The sequence below is a fragment of the Mobula birostris genome, chromosome 9, assembly GCF_030028105.1.
Source record: "Mobula birostris isolate sMobBir1 chromosome 9, sMobBir1.hap1, whole genome shotgun sequence".
Taxonomy (NCBI): domain Eukaryota; kingdom Metazoa; phylum Chordata; class Chondrichthyes; order Myliobatiformes; family Myliobatidae; genus Mobula; species Mobula birostris.
The window spans coordinates 134355555-134373095 of NC_092378.1; the positions used below are offsets into that span (position 1 = coordinate 134355555).

Consider the following 17541-nt stretch of genomic DNA (forward strand, 5'->3'; position numbering starts at 1 on the left):
AGCCAATGCAAAGTGAGTGCCAGTTTTGCTGAGTGTACTAGATGGAAGAGTGCACAGTTTGCTTAGAAATTTGATTGCTCCAAACCCACCGGAAATAAGCTTTGCTGATATTGTCAAAGTCACGCAGGAACATTTAGAACCTAAACCATTGTTGATTGTAGAATGTTTTAGGTTTCATAAGTGAAATCAAAAGGAAGGGGAGTCCATTTCAGCTTATGTGGCTGAATTGAAAAAGTTGTCTGAGCATCGTCAGTTTAATGATGCACTGAGAGATTGTTTAGTTTGTACAATCTTACAAGAAGGCAGTTGAAATCGCTGTATCAATGGAAACAGAAAGAGGCACAATTAATTTGCAGCCAGGAGTGAAAGTATGCGTAAACAAAATTGCAGCATCTAAACAGAAACCTGCCTGGCCAACCAAATTGTGTTACAATTGTGGCAGGGGCTCACATGCACCAGACCAATGCAGGTTTATAAGCGAAACTTGCAGAAAATGTAACGAAGTAGGGCATGGACAAAGAGCAGATAGGGCAGACAAAAATAAACACTATACAGGGAAGAGAAAAAGCTGAAGTTCAAGTTGCAGTTTTAGAAAGAACACTGATCTACATGCTGTTGATGAAAAATATGATCTTGATAAGAGTGACACAGGATTGTGTAGCCTTGAGAGTTACAATGTGAAAATTAACAATAGACAAACAATATGGGTGAACAGAAAGTTAATTAAAATGAAATTAGACACTGGCTCAGCTGTTTCCGTCATTCCAAAACATGAGTTTGAACAGCATTTCCAAGAAACTGAACTGAAGCCTGCTGATATCCAACTTAGAGCTTGTACTGGAGAAAAGACAACTCTTGTGGGAATGACATTCTTAACAGTGAAATATAACCAACAAGCCACATTGGGCTTGCATCTGGTAGGAAGAGGAGGGCTAGCATTGTGGGGCTGTGATTGGCTGAGACAACCACAACTTAATTGGAGATCCATCTGTCATTTGCATATCACATCTCCTGGATTACAGTCAATTGAAAGTGAATAAGGAAAGGTACTGGATGGTATTGGAAAACTCAAAATAGATTCTTTCCAAGGTTGAGTGGAGTCCTTGGGCAATGTCAGTGGTCCCAGTAGACAAGAAGAATGGGTCTGTCATTATCTGTGGTGATTTTATGGCCACCATTAAACCAGAACTGAAAATAGATCAAAATAGATAAAGGGCTTTCTTTGCAAAGCAGTGTGAGGTGCAGTCTCCAGGTTCTGTCCTTAATCTTTCCAAGTGCCCACCTTTGATCACCTCCGTAGTCCCTCACCCAGGCTGCTTGTCCAAGTGTGAAGCATCAAACCTCCTTGTTTGAGAAGCCCTCAATTTGGCTCAGTCGTTTGTCCTGCATTCTCCTGATATTTGGTTTTAGCAGCTCCACACGTATGTGCAAGGGTTGACCCAGGAACAGCATAGCTGGTGAGTTGTCGGTGGAGTGTGCTGCAAAGAGGAAACTGATGAGCTTCTGATTCAGTGTCAACGTCGTGTGTTCTGCTGACATTGCTTTCTTTAGACTTTGGACAAATCAAACCACTTGTAGCTGGGTGGTACTGTGCAACGTCCTCTTTAGTAAAGTTCTCAGACATTTCCTTTTCTGTGGATGACACATTGATCATTTGAGGAGAGAAGAGTCAATTGTTAGAGAAGAAAGGTGTCCAGAGTTGTCAGAGCCACTTTCTGCAGTCCCAGACTTGATTCCTTCAACCACCACAGAGGAGGCACCAGAAATGAGATTGTTTCACAGCCACAAGTCTCACCTGCCAAGCAGAGTGACCCCCCCTCCCCCTCCTCCCGGTCAGGAAAGAAAGACATTACCCCACAAAATGGTATTGTGTGTGTGTGTTCACTGAGATGCATTCTATGTTGCGTTGAAGTTTATAGCTCAGCAGGGTGAAGTGTTGTGTATTTAATATTTGAGTAATATTGTAAATATATTGTTTAAACATTCTTTGTTTACATAATTCATTATGGGTTATATGTAGGAAGTACGTGAATGCATGTCATTACAGGTGGCCCCTGTTTTCCGAGCGTTCGCTTTATGACACCTCGCTGTTACGAAAGACCTACATTAGTTACCTGTTTTCGCTAACAGAAGGTGTTTTCACTGTTAGTGAAAAAGGCAGTGTGCGCCCGAACAACCAAGCTCCTCCCCCAGAACTGCATTCTAGCTGGCGTTGCTTAAACACGTGCTTTATCTTGAAAACGCAAACAACAAGAATGCTGCAGATGCTGGAAATTCAAGCAACACACATCAAAGTTGCTGGTGAATGCAGCAGGCCAGGCAGCATCTCTAGAAAGAGGTACAGTCGACGTTTCAGGCCAAGACCCTTTGTCAGGACTAACTGAAGGAAGAGTTAGTAAGAGATTTACATCTCATTCCCATTCTGACATGTCTATCCACGCCCTCCTCTACTGTAAAGATGAAGCCACACTCAGGCTGGAGGAACAACACCTCATATTCCGTCTGGGTAGCCGTCTGGATGGCATGAACATCGACTTCTCTAACTTCCGCTAATGCCCCACCTCCCCCTCGTACCCCATCCGTTATTTATTTTTATACACACATTCTTTCTCTCACTCTCCTTTTCCTCCCTCTGTCCCTCTGACTATACCCCTTGCCCATCCTCTGGGTTCCCCCCCCCCCCTTGTCTTTCTCCCTGGACCTCCTGTCCCATGATCCTCTCATATCCCCTTTGCCAATCACCTGTCCAGCTCTTGGCTTCATACCTCCCCCTCCTGTCTTCTCCTATCATTTTGGATCTCCCCCTCCCCCTCCCACTTTCAAATCTCTTACTAACTCTTTCTTCAGTTAGTCCTGACGAAGGGTCTTGGCCTGAAACGTCGACTGTACCTCTTCCTAGAGATGCTGCCTGGCCTGCTGCGTTCACCAGCAACTTTGATGTGTGTTGCCTTATCTTGATTTATTTTGGGCATCCGTTAGCAAGATGAGTTCTAAGGTATCGGAAAAACCTAAAAGAGCTCATTAGGGTGTTACACTTAGCATAAAACTAGACATAATTAAACATTTTGATCGTGGTGAACGAAGTGAGGACATTGTCCGCGCGTTCAACTTGCCTGCACCCACCATTCGTACTATTTATACACAGAGAGAAAGAATTTTGAAAACTGCCGATGTTACTGTTGTTTCTACTCATAGCAAAGTGGTCTCTCTTAATTGGCATCCAATAATGGATAAAATGGGAAGTCTATTGGTTGAGTGGATTGAGGTGGTGTTCCGTTAAGTTTTCTTATACTTAAGGAGAAATCAGTCAGTCTTTTTAATAAGCTGAAACAGAAAGCACTGGACGGTGGTGATGAAAGTGTTGCGAAAGTAGAATTTAAAGGTAGTTATGGGTGGTTTGATTGGTTTCTGAGGCGAGGGCAGCTTCATAGTTTAAGCAGTGGTCCCCAGCCTCTGGGCCGCAGACTGACGCATTGCCGTGAAGAATGCAGTGGTGGTTGGAACGCACGTAAATGTCAGCCCAGGTCTGAGGCGATTGCCGATTGCGTCAGGTGGTTATTTGTATAAGCAGGTGTTTAACTGTGACGAAACTGCAATTTATTGGAATCTTCCCGATTCCGGTAAGTGAGACTACACTATACATATTATTTCTACTTTATATAGGCTGTGTATTTTTATGTGTTAATTGGTATGATTTGGCTGCTTCATAGCTTCAAGGTTACTGGAGAGAGTGTTTCTACCGAGAGTGCTTGCGCCGAGTGTTTCTGCCGAGAGCACTTCCGCGAGATTTTCGCTGCACTAGGCAGTGCTGCAGAAAAGTATTTTTACTTTATATAGGCTGTGTATTTATCATATCATTCCTGCTTTTACTATATGTTACTGTTATTTTAGGTTTTATGTGTTATTTGGCATGATTTGGTAGGTTATTTTTGGGTCTGCGAACACTCACAAAATTTTTCCCATATTAATAAATGGTAGTTGCTTCTTCGCTTTACGACATTTCGGTTTACGAACCGTTTCATAGGAACGCTGTACCTTCGGATAGCGGGGGAAACCTGTACACCACCATGTCATTAGTATACATCTTGCTAAAGTGAAACAAAATGCACACGTTCTCCCGGGCTCCCATCTTTCTCTTTCAGTTAGTTTTATGTTTTGGAGTTGCAAAACATCACGGTGTGGACCTTCCGCAATAACTGTGTCAAAAAGAAAGATTCTGCTCATGCTGCTATAGTTTATGTAAGTGAGATATTGAACTTGGATAGCCCAGGCTTTTTGTTAATGAATGCCAAAGTAGTTACTATGGGAGCATGTGCTATTCAGATTTCTGATTTCTGATTTTCCCTGTTGGGGAAACATTTTATTTGTCACTTTAAGCATTTGACGTGTACCCAGGTCAGATACTTAACGGAATTTTATACTTGTGATGTATTGGATTAAACAATGCAACCCAAGGATAAAATTTCATTTAGCTTATCAAAAGCTTTAGCATTTTGTACATATCTTCACTTATTCTCTGTTTTTTGTTTGTTCTGTGTGCGTGCGTGCGTGCGTGCGTGCGTGTGTGTGTGTGTGTGTGTGTGTGTATATATATAGAAATTCATCGAGTTTGAGGATGCTCTGGAGCAGGAGAAGAAAGAACTTCAAACACATGTGGAATCCCTGGAGCTGCAGAGTAGACAATTGGAGCTCAAGTCCAAGAACTATGCAGACCAGCGTAAGTTTGAATGTATTCTCCAAATGAAGGCAACTCTAACTTTTACCAATATATTGTATAACATGTTTATAGTTAATCATCCCAAGGCACTTCAGAGAAGCACTTACTGAGCAAAGTTTGATAGCAAGCCATTTTAAAAAGATACTTGGGCAGATGATTGACAACTTAGCCAAAATATTCATTTTTAAGAGTTTAGGGAGGGAATCCCAGAGGCTATGGCCTTGACCGCTGGAAGGCACAAGTTGTTGAATGTAGGAAATGAGGAAAGTACAAGATTTCTTAATTGGGGAAGTGTGGATGTCATGGAGGGTTATAAGGTTGGAGGACAATGTTTATAGAAAAGAATGAGACTTTGAAGGGATTTTTCAGATGGTGAGGACACTTTAAAATTAGTCAAATTAATAGTGGCTAGCACAGGTATAATGTGTGAACAGGACTTGTTGGTTGATTAGAGTACTTCTAATAGAGGTAATTATATTGGTTAAAAAAATAAATTGTTAGCCTTTTTTTAAAACCAGATCTGACATTATCTCAACAGGTATCATCAACCTTTGTCTCATCTTGTCCAGCCTTTGTTATTGTTAGAAAGCCTGGTTCACAGCTGTAAACTTCCAGAGACAAATTTCATCCACATATCTGTGCCAATATTAAGTCTGCTTATGTACGCCTCTGAGACAACCTATTTGTCACTCAGCTATCCAGCTAAGTCATATTCAGATTCATTTACTTCTCACAAGTACATGGAAACATAAAGTGTTAGTGTTTGTGTTGGTAACCAGCACAACTGAAGGATGTGCTGGGGGAAGCCTGTAAGTGTTGCCACACAATCCAGCGCCAAAATAGCAACCCCAAAGTGTACAGCAGATGTCTCACCCCTGTCATGTTGTCTTCAGTACTGATTATTTTAATTGCTCTTGGCACATTTGCATTGCCCAGTCCTATGCAAACTTGAAGTGGTGTTAACTTGCACCATGATTGAGTTGCCATTTACACCTGTGCTGACGGATCTACATTTTCTTTATTAAGCAAAAACAGCTTGATTTCAAAATTTTCATCCTTGCTTTAAAGGCATTCATGACCCTGTAGTTCTTTACCTTTGTACATTAAATCATTCACAGAATCTTGCAAGGTGTTTGTCTCCAACTCTGTCCATTTGGTCAATGCATTTGCTCCTCCACTGGTTTCTTCTGCTTAGACATTAAGCTTTAGAATTCTGCCTCTAATTCCAATCTACTTCTCTGTTTCTCTTTCCCCTTGGTAACACTTACCTCCTAGATTCTGCTTTGGGCCATCCTTTTCTAAAATTATCCTTTGTCCTTCAGTGCCAAATTGCATTGCTCTTATGAAGTGAATTGGGTTGTTTGCTACGTTACATGTGCTCGACAAATATGGTTTATTGTTTTTGCTGTTACATTTATTTGAAGCTGGAGATATAACCACCAAGTAAATTTGTATTTTAAATTTTTGCCCATTGTAATTTAGTTCCAGTTAGCATGGGACCATCTGCTATTACTACTTATTAAAATTGTTCTTGACTGTGTGTGTAATTGTGACTCTATTAATATTGTTGAAACTGCTGCTGGCTTTGCCATTTTCTCTTTAACTCTGTCAATATTGTTTGTCCTTCATGTTAATGACACTCCAGTCTTCCTCTCATTTGCTGATGGTTGCATCCTATAAGCATCAGCTGCTTTCCACGAGTCTTCGATCACGGCAGTGAGATTCTCAATGCGATAGATTGCAGTAGGTGCTTGGGTTGTGAAGATGCTGCAAGTTGTTTTAAAGGATATTTCCTGACTTTTAAGTAGTACAAGCCTGTATCTGTCACTTTATGCAGGTTTTCTGACGCGCTTATCATTACAGTCAGCTCATTCTGTAGGCTAGTGCCTAAAATGGTATTCTTTTTTAAAAAAATTTTTTTGGCATGTGTGCGTGCGCATCTATGCGTACACGTCTGCATGCGTGTGCGATGTTGGTGGGACAATGTCTTTTTCATGTCTTTTTACAAGGCTTGGAGCGAGAAGGAGGGAGACTGGCGCGCCACTCCTCACACAGACACTTTGCAGTATTTTTTCCCTTTTATTTTACGAGGTCGAGTTGCGATCTCGACACTCAACCTGGCATAGATGGGAAGTGTACTCGGGAGTGGCTCCGATTGGGTTCGAACCGGGGAACCTCCGTTACAGAGTCCGGCACTGATGTCATTGTGCCACCAGCCGGCCCTAAAATGGAATTCTTACCATCTTGGAATTGTTGGAAGGACAGATCATTGAAGCTCACCTGGACCTTGGAAAATATGGACTGCCCTTGTTGTTAATTCTACTTGCTCTTTGCCTGTATAGCGGGGGTTCTGAACCCTTTTTAAACCATGGACCCCTACCATTAACCGGGGTGTCTGTGGACCCCGGGTTGGGAACCCCTGCTGCAGAGGGAAGGGCATTGGTGAATTTTGTCAGTGTCCGGCATGCATTATTCATTGTTTTGAGAGAAAAAGAAGAAATGCACAAATTTGGGTGGCCCATTGCGATAGCAGATGCTGCTGCTGCCTTTTGGCTTTGATGACAGGTTCAATGCTGACCTCTGGTACTATCAGTTTGTGCTGGTCTTTTTGGTCACTTGGGGTCCCCTCCCACCCCATTGCTCTAGTTTCTTTCCACATCGCAAAGATAAACTGAATCAGAATCAGGTTTATTATCACTGGCATATGATGTGAAATTTCTTAACTTAATGGGTGATAGTCATTAAGGCATCCCACGTTATTCTTCTTAGGCACTGGTATAATTGTTGCCCTTCTAAAGCAAGTGGGAACTTCTGCCCGTAGCAGTGAGAGGGTGAAAATGCCCTTGAATACTCCTGCTAGTTGGTTGGCATAGGTCTTCAGGGCCTTCCCAGGTGCTTCATCGGGACCTTCGGCCCTGCGAGGGTTCACTCTCTTTAACGACAGCCTAACATCGGCCTCTGAGACGGAGATCACAGGGTCATCAGGTGCAGCAGGGGTCTTCACAGCTGTAGTTGTGTTCTCCCTTTCAAAGCAGCGTGCATACTAAGCATTGAGTTCATTTGGTAGTGAAGCATCGCTGCCATTCATGCTATTGGGTTTCGCTTTGTAGGATATAATGTCTTGCAAACCCTTCCCGAGTTGTCGTGCATCTGATGTCACCTCCAACCTCATTTGAAATTGTCTCTTCACCCTTGAAATAGCCCTCTGCAAGTCATACCTGGTTTTCTGGTACAGGTCTGGGTTGCCAAACTTGAATGCCACAGATCTAGCCTTCAGCAGACGACGTACCTCCTGGTACATCCACGGCTTTTGGTTTGGAATGTACAGTAAGAATGTACTGGTAGTTTAATTGGCCACTGTAAATTTCATTAGTGGTAGGTTAATTGCAAGAGAATCAAGGGGAATTGATGGATATGGAATTGTGATTGAGAGAAACTTCCAGTGAAATAAGAAGGGAATGGAGCTGATGTTATGGCTCTGCTGGGAGCTGATGTAGACCTAATTGGCTGCCTTCTGTGTTACACAAATAAATTCAGCTTCTGTTTATTGTTTTTCACTCATCATGAGTATAATTCTTAAAATTCTCTTTACATTTCTAGGTTTAGTGTGGCTTAGTTAGATTTATTGATGCAAGTCTTATTCAGCTATGTACTACTGTTACAGTTACCAGACTGGAAGAGCGGGAAGCAGAGATGAAGAAAGAATATAATGCTTTACATCTGAGACATACTGAGGTAAGAGACCTTAATAGTTCATATATCCCTTCTATCGAGAGGTAGAATTTGGGATCTTGTAACAAGTTAAATTATCAATCTGTTGGATTGCAGGTGGTTTTAAGGATGTGATAATGACTGAAGGTTGTTATTGACATTTTTGTGTAGAAAGAGATGAACAGTGTAACCTACTATTCCTATTTGAAGCACTTGGGAATGGAGTTTCATTCTCAGTGTTGGGAAGATCACCCGATGTTTGTACAGCCCATCCAATGTGTTTTTCATTCTGTTCTTTACCACAAAATGAAAACTAGCTGGGTTCAATAATAGGTGGTCAGTCTGTTCTACAAGATTAAGTTTGGAGTAAAATTGAAAAAAGTTATCATGTTGATGCACAAAGTATTGTATCTAATTATGCTTGTCAAGGTTATCAGCATTTGATTACATGTGAAATAGAAATTCATATAGTTTTTATTTTAGATTGTAATGATCTTGCTTTATACTCTGATATGGGCATAGGACAGCCAGGACAGCTTCTTCCACCAGGCCATCAGATTGATGAACTCCTGAATGATTTGAATGTACGCTATATTACGTTGACCGTTCTATTTATTATAAATGATTATAAATTGCATATTTAGATGGAGACATAATGTAAAGATTTTTACTCATGTATGTGAAGGATGTGAGAAATAAAGTCAATTTAATTCAATTCAAAAGTAAACTTGCCCCAGGACACCTTGAAAACATTCCTAGTATTCCTGCTATTTTGCTGGAGGTAATTTCTTTTCATTATGTGTTCGAAATTCGATCAACATTGAGACAATTTAGAACAGCGGGAGGAGCAAGAGTGATAGTGAGTACCCTTCATTTCTTTGTAGGGGTGCTGAAGTAAGTTTACACTTCGTGCTTTCTGTATAGTGTTGAGACCATAACCTTAGATTTCTGTAGTCATTGTACCTTTATTTCCATTTTACTTATTGGGTGTTCCTTTATGTGGGCTTGAATATTTTTTTTCCCTTTTCTGGTCCAGGTTTGTGAGCCCAAGTTACTTATTCAGATGGATCCATTGTAAAGTCATTCACTGATAGGGTCAGTCTGCTCTTGTAACTGTCTTTCAATTTTTACCAGTTTCCTTTCTGCCGAGTTTATCAAAACCTTGATCCAGAAGGATTGAGTCAGTGCTCTTCTAAGCTTAGAAGCATGAGAGGCAGTTTAGATTCCAGGAGAACTTGCCAGAGTAGGTGCACTCAACTCTGCTTACCTTCATGATGTTCTGAAATATTCTTTTTGGTGGTTGCTCAAGGACCAAGGGGCCTAACCTCAGGATAAGATTGCAATGAAAAGGTTTCTTTTTCCTCTTGGAGTTGCGGATCTGTGGAATACTCTACTCTGGGGGGCTGAGAGTCATTAAACTCTTACAAAATTGAGATTGGTTTTGTGCAATAGCAGATTGAAAGCTTTTGGGGTTCATTAGTGAAAGATCAGGTCAGCCATGGTCTTTCTGAATAATCGAACTGGCTCATGGGCTGAATAGCTCCTGTTCTTTCTCATGTTTTATATGTTGTTTCCTTTCATCTTGCTTGTACTGCTCAATTCGATAAAATGGTTCATATTTTGCTGCTGATTTCATTTACCCAACCTTTGACTCAGCAACGAGGAGGAGGCTTGGATGAGAAAAAAGCTGCAGATGCTGAACATTTGAAACAAAAATGGAAATGCTGTAAATACTCAGCAAATCATCTGTGGTGAAATAAGTGCTTGTTTCAAAGAAGACATTTCATCTGAATTGGGAAAAGTTAGAAATCAAACATGTTTTATGTTGCAGAGAAGAGCAAAGGGTGGAGAGAACAAGGGTTCTCTCCACCCTGTGACTGTGTGGATTTCTTCTGGGTGCTCTAATTCCTCAGAAACATGCTGTAAATTTTCTCCAGTGAAGCTGGATGACAGGGAAATTGAGAGGAGTTGAAGGTCATGCGATGGAGAACAGGTTATAGAGAAATAAGTGGTGGGATAAGATTGAGGGGATTGCTCTGATAGTTGGCATAGACTCACTTGGCCAAATGGCCTGTTTCTCTGTCATAAGAAAATTTGAGAAAATAATATGAGAACTTGTGTTTGGTTTTCAGCTTTCCTTAGTCCTGATGATGGTCACCTCACTGAAATGTCAACTCTCTTTCTATAGATTTTGCCTGACCTGCTGAATGTTTACAGGATTAAAAAAAAAATTAACATAGTTGAGCAACTTTTCTAATGACCTTCTGCAGTCAATTGATTTTGAATATCAAAGCAGATATAAAATTGTAGCATCGAATTGCTGGATACCAGCTCTATCACATGACAACCCTCCATTTTGTTGTTGTATTTGGCACTGTCAGGTTCACTCAGCCTTTTAATTTTCCATGATAGTACATTTATATTGTAAACTCTATTCCCTACCCCCCCCCCGATGATAATATGGCCAGTGTCAACAACTGATTATAGAATGGATATGAATACTATTTTTCTTCCTATTATTTTGTATTACAGCATGTCATTCCCATAACTTTTCCAAACTATTCAATCCAACTTTGTTTTATTATCTTGTATGATAATGTAAGGGGTGAAATCTGCACTGCAAGATCTTGGATATAAGAATGAATAAAACTTGATGCTGCACCGTTTTATGTAATGGATCAAGAGTTCCCAATCTTTTTATGCCATGGAGCCTTACCATTAACTGAGGGGTCCTTGGACCCCAGGTTGGGAACACTTGTTATAGATGGAAGAATGGATAGAAAAATGTAAAATTTGCTGTCCTCTAACATTTTTAAAAGGTAATGTGCAATATGTGATAACAATAAGATCAGAGGGTTTCGTTGTTTCCAGGAACTCGCCCAATTTCTTGAGGTTTATTCATCATGTCAAGACCCTGACAAGATATACCACTATTTGCTATGGACATGGAGTGTTCAAATGATTCATTGGGATATCAGAATTAATCTTCCTCTGTTCTATGTGACTATTCTTCCACTTCGCAGATGATACAAACTTACGTGGAACACATAGAACGGTCCAAGCTGCACCAAGTCGGGGGAAATGCCCAGTCAGATGGAACGATGACGGGCAGGAACAAGTAAGCATTGTCTTAAGCCAGCTATTTTGTTGTGATAGGTTGCAGGTGGTGGATTGTCTGCACAGAGTGGCTTAAAAATGATATAATTTGGCAGCTTTGTGAAGATCCCCATATCTAGCTGATTAAGATTAACTGTTCAGTTAGTAAAATGTAACTGGAAATGTGTGGTTTGTAATGTGATGTTATCACGTCACATTTTTTTTTCAATGCCTTTGGTTCAGTGAGTAAGGGAACTTGTATTGTCTTTGTGCACAGTACCATCATTTGCAGAGTGCAGTAGCCTTGTTTCATTGTAGAAAGAATGTTGCGTCAGTATTCTGCCAGTGTCAAGTAATCACACCACCTTCAGTGTCATTGCTCTATTAGGATTGTATAGGAAAATATACAATTATACTTCCAGGATCAAAGTGGAGCTTTAGATGGACTATTTTGGCATTAGTGTGATGGATTTCCAATTTGGCACTTGAGCATGAAGGTGACATTGGAAGTTGACTGACTGTCCTAGAAACTGGGCAGGTTTCATTTCAACACTTGGCAGCCAAACTCAATAAATTGAAAAATTTCCCTGAAATGTAGGAGAATCCTTGACTGGGCAACAGTCTAGGTCAGTGGTCCCCAACCTCCGGGCCGCGAAGCATGCAGGGGTGCAGCGGTAGCCAGAGCGCACCCAGCACACCTTTAAGAAAAAAAAGCCAAAATAAGCAAGCTAATTAATTAGGTGCTGCCCGGCACGTAAATGTCGGTCCAGATCAGAGGTGATTGCTGATTTCATTTGCTCTATGCGATGTTCACTTCTCTTTCCAGGGCACTGGAGCCTTAGCTGTTCCATTGTTTGGTCAATTTAAATGCCAGCCCGGACAGGTTGAAGAGACAGGGCTGTCAGGATCGAGGTGACATGTTGAATCTACACAAACTTCTAATAAGGTTTAGGTGCTGCCGTGCTTTCTTTGTAATGACACTTACGTACTGGTCCCAGGACAGATCCTCTGGCACTTTTCAGAGAGAAGCGTCGATCCTTAATGTCAATGTCAAAGAATTTAAAGTTATTGACCCTCTCTACCTCAGTTCCTCTAATGAAGACTGGCTTCTGGGCGGCACCTAATTAATTAGCTTGTTTGTTTTGACTTTTTTCTTAAAGATGTGCTGGGTGTGCTCCGGCTACCGCTGCACCCCTGCATGCTTCGCGGCCCGGTATCAGTCCGCGGCCCAGAGGTTGGGGACCACTGGTCTAGGTAATAGATTCAAACTTGTGATGAAGTGGAGTCAATGCAGAGAGACCTGGGTAGTCTGAATGCTAGAAGATTATTTGGAACTGGAGATTGTCAACGTGAAGTTGTTAAGCCCAAATCAAAGCAGAGGCTAATTACTAGGTATATTTGTTGATTATTTTAAAAAGAGCTGAGATACTGTCACAAAGAAACAGGAGTAATGCTGGGTATCAGCATGCTGGGTTTGTGGTCATAGCCGGTTGTGAGGTACTAATGAACAGAGGCTGGGTGTCGTTATGCAGCAAGGAAATTAATGGGATGGGGCTCCATCTACTCCATTTAAATGGTTTTGAGCTAGTGCACAGATACACACTCTTCTTGAATAGTATTACACAAATATTCCTGTTCATTGCTGAAGTTAATATATTGGGAGTAGTTGATTCCATATAAATAAACAAATGAGTTAATCACATTAGAATACAGTTGCAGATAAATGGTGTTGGTTGGTTAGGGTTCAACTATTCAATGGGAACGCACAGAAATAGGCCCTGTGAGACGCCATGTGTAATTAATCCCATCTGCCTGCACATAGTCTTTATTCCTCTTTTACATGGAGATGCAAACGAATAAGATGCTGGAGTCTGCTGTTGCTGTCTCTGTTCCCTACCTGTTCATGTGTCAGTCTATGTGCATCCAATACATTGCTGCCATATCTGCTCCTACCACTTTTTCTGGTAGCCCCTTCCCAACATCTATCTTTCTCTTTTTTTCAAAAAACAAACTTGCCTGGCAAACCTCCTTTAAGCTTTCTGAATCTTGTCTTAAAACTTTCCTCCATTATTTGACATTTCCATCCTGGGTGAGATGCATGTAGATTCTAACTGTCTAACCCATCTTTGCTTCTCGTAAGATTTTACATTTTTGTCTAATTATTCTTCAGCCTCTGCTCCAGAAAGCATTCCCAGTATGTCCAACCTCTCATTATACACTCTTAAACCAAACTGCATTCTGGTGACCCTCTTCTGCACCCTCTCCAAGGCCTTCACATTCTTCCTGCAATGCTGATCAACTGGCTGGAGTGTTCACTGAGATCTTTAACCCCTTGCTTCGGCAGTCTGAAGTAACCACCTGCTTCAAGCAGGCTTCGTTATACCAGTGCCCAAGAAGAACATGGTAACCTGCCTCAATGACTATCGTCCAGCAGCACTTACATCCACAGTGATGAAGTGTTTTGAGAGGCTGGTGATGAAACATATCAACTCCTGCCTAAGAAGAAACTTGGATCTGCTCTAATTTGTCTACTGGCACAAGTCCACAGCAGATGCCATCTCACTGGCTCTTCACTCAACCCTGGAATATTCGGACAGCAAAGATGCATACATCAGGATGCTCTTTATTGACTACAGCTTGGCATTCAGTACTGTCATCCCCTCAGAACTAGTCAATGAGCTTCAAGACTTAGGCCTCAATACCTCCTTGTGCAATTGGATCCTTGATTTCCTCACTTGCAGACCCCAGTCAGAGTGGATTGGCAATGACATCTCCACAATCTCCATCAGCACTGGTACACCACAAAGCTGTGTGTTTAGCCCCATGCTCTACCCACTTTACAATTGTGACTCTATGCCTTAGCTTCCATGCCATATTCAAGTTTGCTGATGACACTAGTGTTGTTGGCCAAATCAAAGGTGGTGACGAATGAGAAAATGGGAGAAGATTGAAAGTCTGGCTGATTGGTGCCACAACAGCAATCTCTTGCTCAATATCAGCAAGATCAAGGAGCTGATTATTGACTTTAGGAGGTGAAAACCAGAGGTCCATGAGCCATTCCTCATTGGAGGCTCAGAGGTGGAGAGGGTCTGCAATTTAAAACTCCTTGGTGTTATTATTTCAGAGGATCTGTCCTAAGCCCAGCATGTAAGTGCAATTATGAAGAAAGCATGGCAGTACCTCTACTTCCTTAGGAGTTTGCAAAGATTCGCCATGGCATCCAAAAGTTTGATAAACTTTTGTAGATGTGTGATGGAGAGTATATCGACTGGTGGCATCACAGCCTGGTATGGAAACATCAAAGCCCTTGAATGGAAAATCCTACAAAAAGTAGAGGATATAGCCCGGTCCATTTTAGGTAAGGCTCTCCCTATCATTGAGCACATGGAGCGTCATCATAGGAAAGCAGCACCCATCGTTGGGGACCCCTGCCACCCAGGTCATGCTCTCTTCCTACTCCTGCCATTAGGAAGAAGATACAGGAGCCTCAGGAATCACACCACCAGATTCAGGAACAGTTATTACCCCTCGATCATCAGGCACTTGAACCAAAGGTGATAACTTGACTCAACTTCACTTGCCCCATTACTAAACTGGTCTCACTTTCTAGGACTCTTCATCTCATGTTCTTGATATTTATTGCTTATTTATTTACTGTTGTGAATTTTCTTTTTGTATTTGCACAGTTTGTTGTCTTTTGCACACTGGTTGAACACCCAGTTGGTGAGGTCTTTCAATGATTCTATTATGGTTATTATTCCATTATGAATTTATTGAGTATGCCCACAAGAAAATAAATTTGTGTTGTATATGGTGACATATATGTACTTTGATAATAAATTTACTTTGAACTTAATGCAATAACTGGAGCTGCATGTGATTCACCAAATGTGGCCGAACCAAAATTTTATACAGCTGCAATGTTACTTGCCAACATTTAGACTCACTGTCTCTACTGGTGAAGGCAAGTGTACTGTATACAGTCTTTCGTAGTCTATCCACGATTGTTATCATTTTCAGGGTGCAATGTACTTTCGCCCCAAAGTCCTGGTCCATCAGTGCTCCCAGGGGTCTTGCTGTTAACTGTACACTTTCCTCTTGCATTTGACATCCCAAAGTACAATACCTTGCACTTTTCTGGATTAAAGTGATGTACGTCTTGCTGTATTATTTGACGTCTTTCCTCACTATCCACGACTTCACCAATTTTGGGTGCCTGGATTGTGGACTGATCCCATTCTTGGCTCTCTGTTTCCGCCCACTTTCTATTTGAGTCCAAAAGTCTGTCACAGCTTGGGGTAAATGGACTGAATATCCAGAGTTTAAGATTTTGAAGATTCAGACCTTTTTGAGTGAGGAAATTCTGCCTCCCAGTACAAAAATAGTTGAATCATAGCCTCTTGTTTCCAGATTCACAGGCCAGAAGAAATAGTCTCTCAGAGAATTATGCCTTTTTAGGAGAGCATCTCTTATTCTTCTAAGTAGATAACATGGGTTCGTCTTATGCAATCTTTATCCATTAGCTGGCCATCTCATCACGGATAGCCTCACTCATATAATGTATTCTCCTTGCAGTACAGCCCAAGTTATGATGTGGCTTCTTAACTCCCACTTTTCACTCCAAGTTCCTATCCTGGTTAGAATATTTTAAATGCCAAAACGCTCATTGAAGTGGTGTTAGGAACTTTAGTCTTTGTTGGGCAACAGGAAAGCAATATAGTCTGTTATGTATATTGAAGATGCAAACCCCTAACCATAATAACACATAAATTGTGTGGTCAAATTGTGCACAAATTCAATTGTGTGGTCATCCTGCTGTTGTTGTAATGACTATATAGCCTTCAGAAATAGAAACCATGGCCAGTTTCTCATTCCTGGGCTTTGGATAAAAAGGTGAAAGAGAAATGTGTATCTTATTCATAGCCTCAGGTTTCCCATTGAGGCCTTTCAAGCGGTAAAGGTTCTTTGAAGAAATATAATCAAAATTTGGAACTTGGTCTCTGTCCGTTATGGAGGAGGGGCTACCGTACTGGATCTAAAGAAGCCAAGAAAGTTGTAAAATTAGTCAGCTCCATCATGGGTACTAGCCTCTGTAGTATCCAAGACGTCTTCAAGGAGAAGTGCCTCAGAAAGCTGGTGTCCATTATTAAGGACGCCCATCACTAGGACATGCCCTCTTCTCATTGCTACCATCAGGAAGGAGGTACAGAAGCCTGAAGACGCACACTCAGCGATTCAGGAACCGCTTCTTCCCCTCTGCTATCGGATTTCTAAATGGACATTGAAACCATGACACCACCTCACTTTTTTTTTGATTTTATATTATTTCTGTTTTTGCATTGTTTTTAATTTAATGATTCAATATACACATATATCTTTGCTGTAGTTTATCTTTTTACTATATTATTATTGAATTGCTGCTGCTAAGTCAACAAATTTCACGACACATGCCAGTGATGCTAAATCTGATTCTAAAAGGAAATGTTTGGGTTTTCTGCAAATTATGTTCATTTTGAACTTTAGTTACTATTGTAATGCAAGAAAACAACAAAATTACAGCAAGTTCCCATAAACTGAAATGTAATATGTCTACAGATAATTAGTTTTGGCTATGTTGACTTGAACAGCATCAAAGCATGTAGATGCAGTCCCTGAGGTTCCATTCCTGAGAAGTGTTTGTAAGCTGATTTCTCTTTAAAGTCAGAAATGTTTCTTTTCTATAGTAACCATGGCGCCTACACTTTTTATAATTTAATTTTAATGAGTGTTCACCCACAATTAAACTCATGGAAAATGTACAGTATACAGTCATTAATGAATGCCACAAAGCATTTTATTATTATTATTAAAAAGCGCACCATGGTAGTGCAGTGGTTAGCATAAATGTATTACAGCTTGGGGCGTCGGAGTTCAATTCTGGCATTCTCCATAAGAAAATTTGCACATTCTTTCCATGAGCGTGTGGGTGTCCCCCCAGTGCTCTGGTTTTCTCCCACAATTTAATGTTGAAAGGAATG

General features: G+C 41.1%; 1 protein-coding gene across 7 annotated transcripts in view; it reads left to right on the forward strand.

The window, feature by feature from the left end:
* The window catches only part of mapk8ip3 (mitogen-activated protein kinase 8 interacting protein 3), a 198219-nt gene that overhangs the window by 38302 nt on the left and 142376 nt on the right, over positions 1–17541 (forward strand). For all 7 annotated transcript variants that reach the window (XM_072268888.1, XM_072268891.1, XM_072268889.1 and 4 more), the window contains exons 2-4: positions 4597–4717; positions 8382–8452; positions 11452–11546. In XM_072268888.1, coding sequence (XP_072124989.1) covers positions 4597–4717; positions 8382–8452; positions 11452–11546 — 287 coding nt within the window. The remainder of the gene's footprint in view (positions 1–4596; positions 4718–8381; positions 8453–11451; positions 11547–17541) is intronic.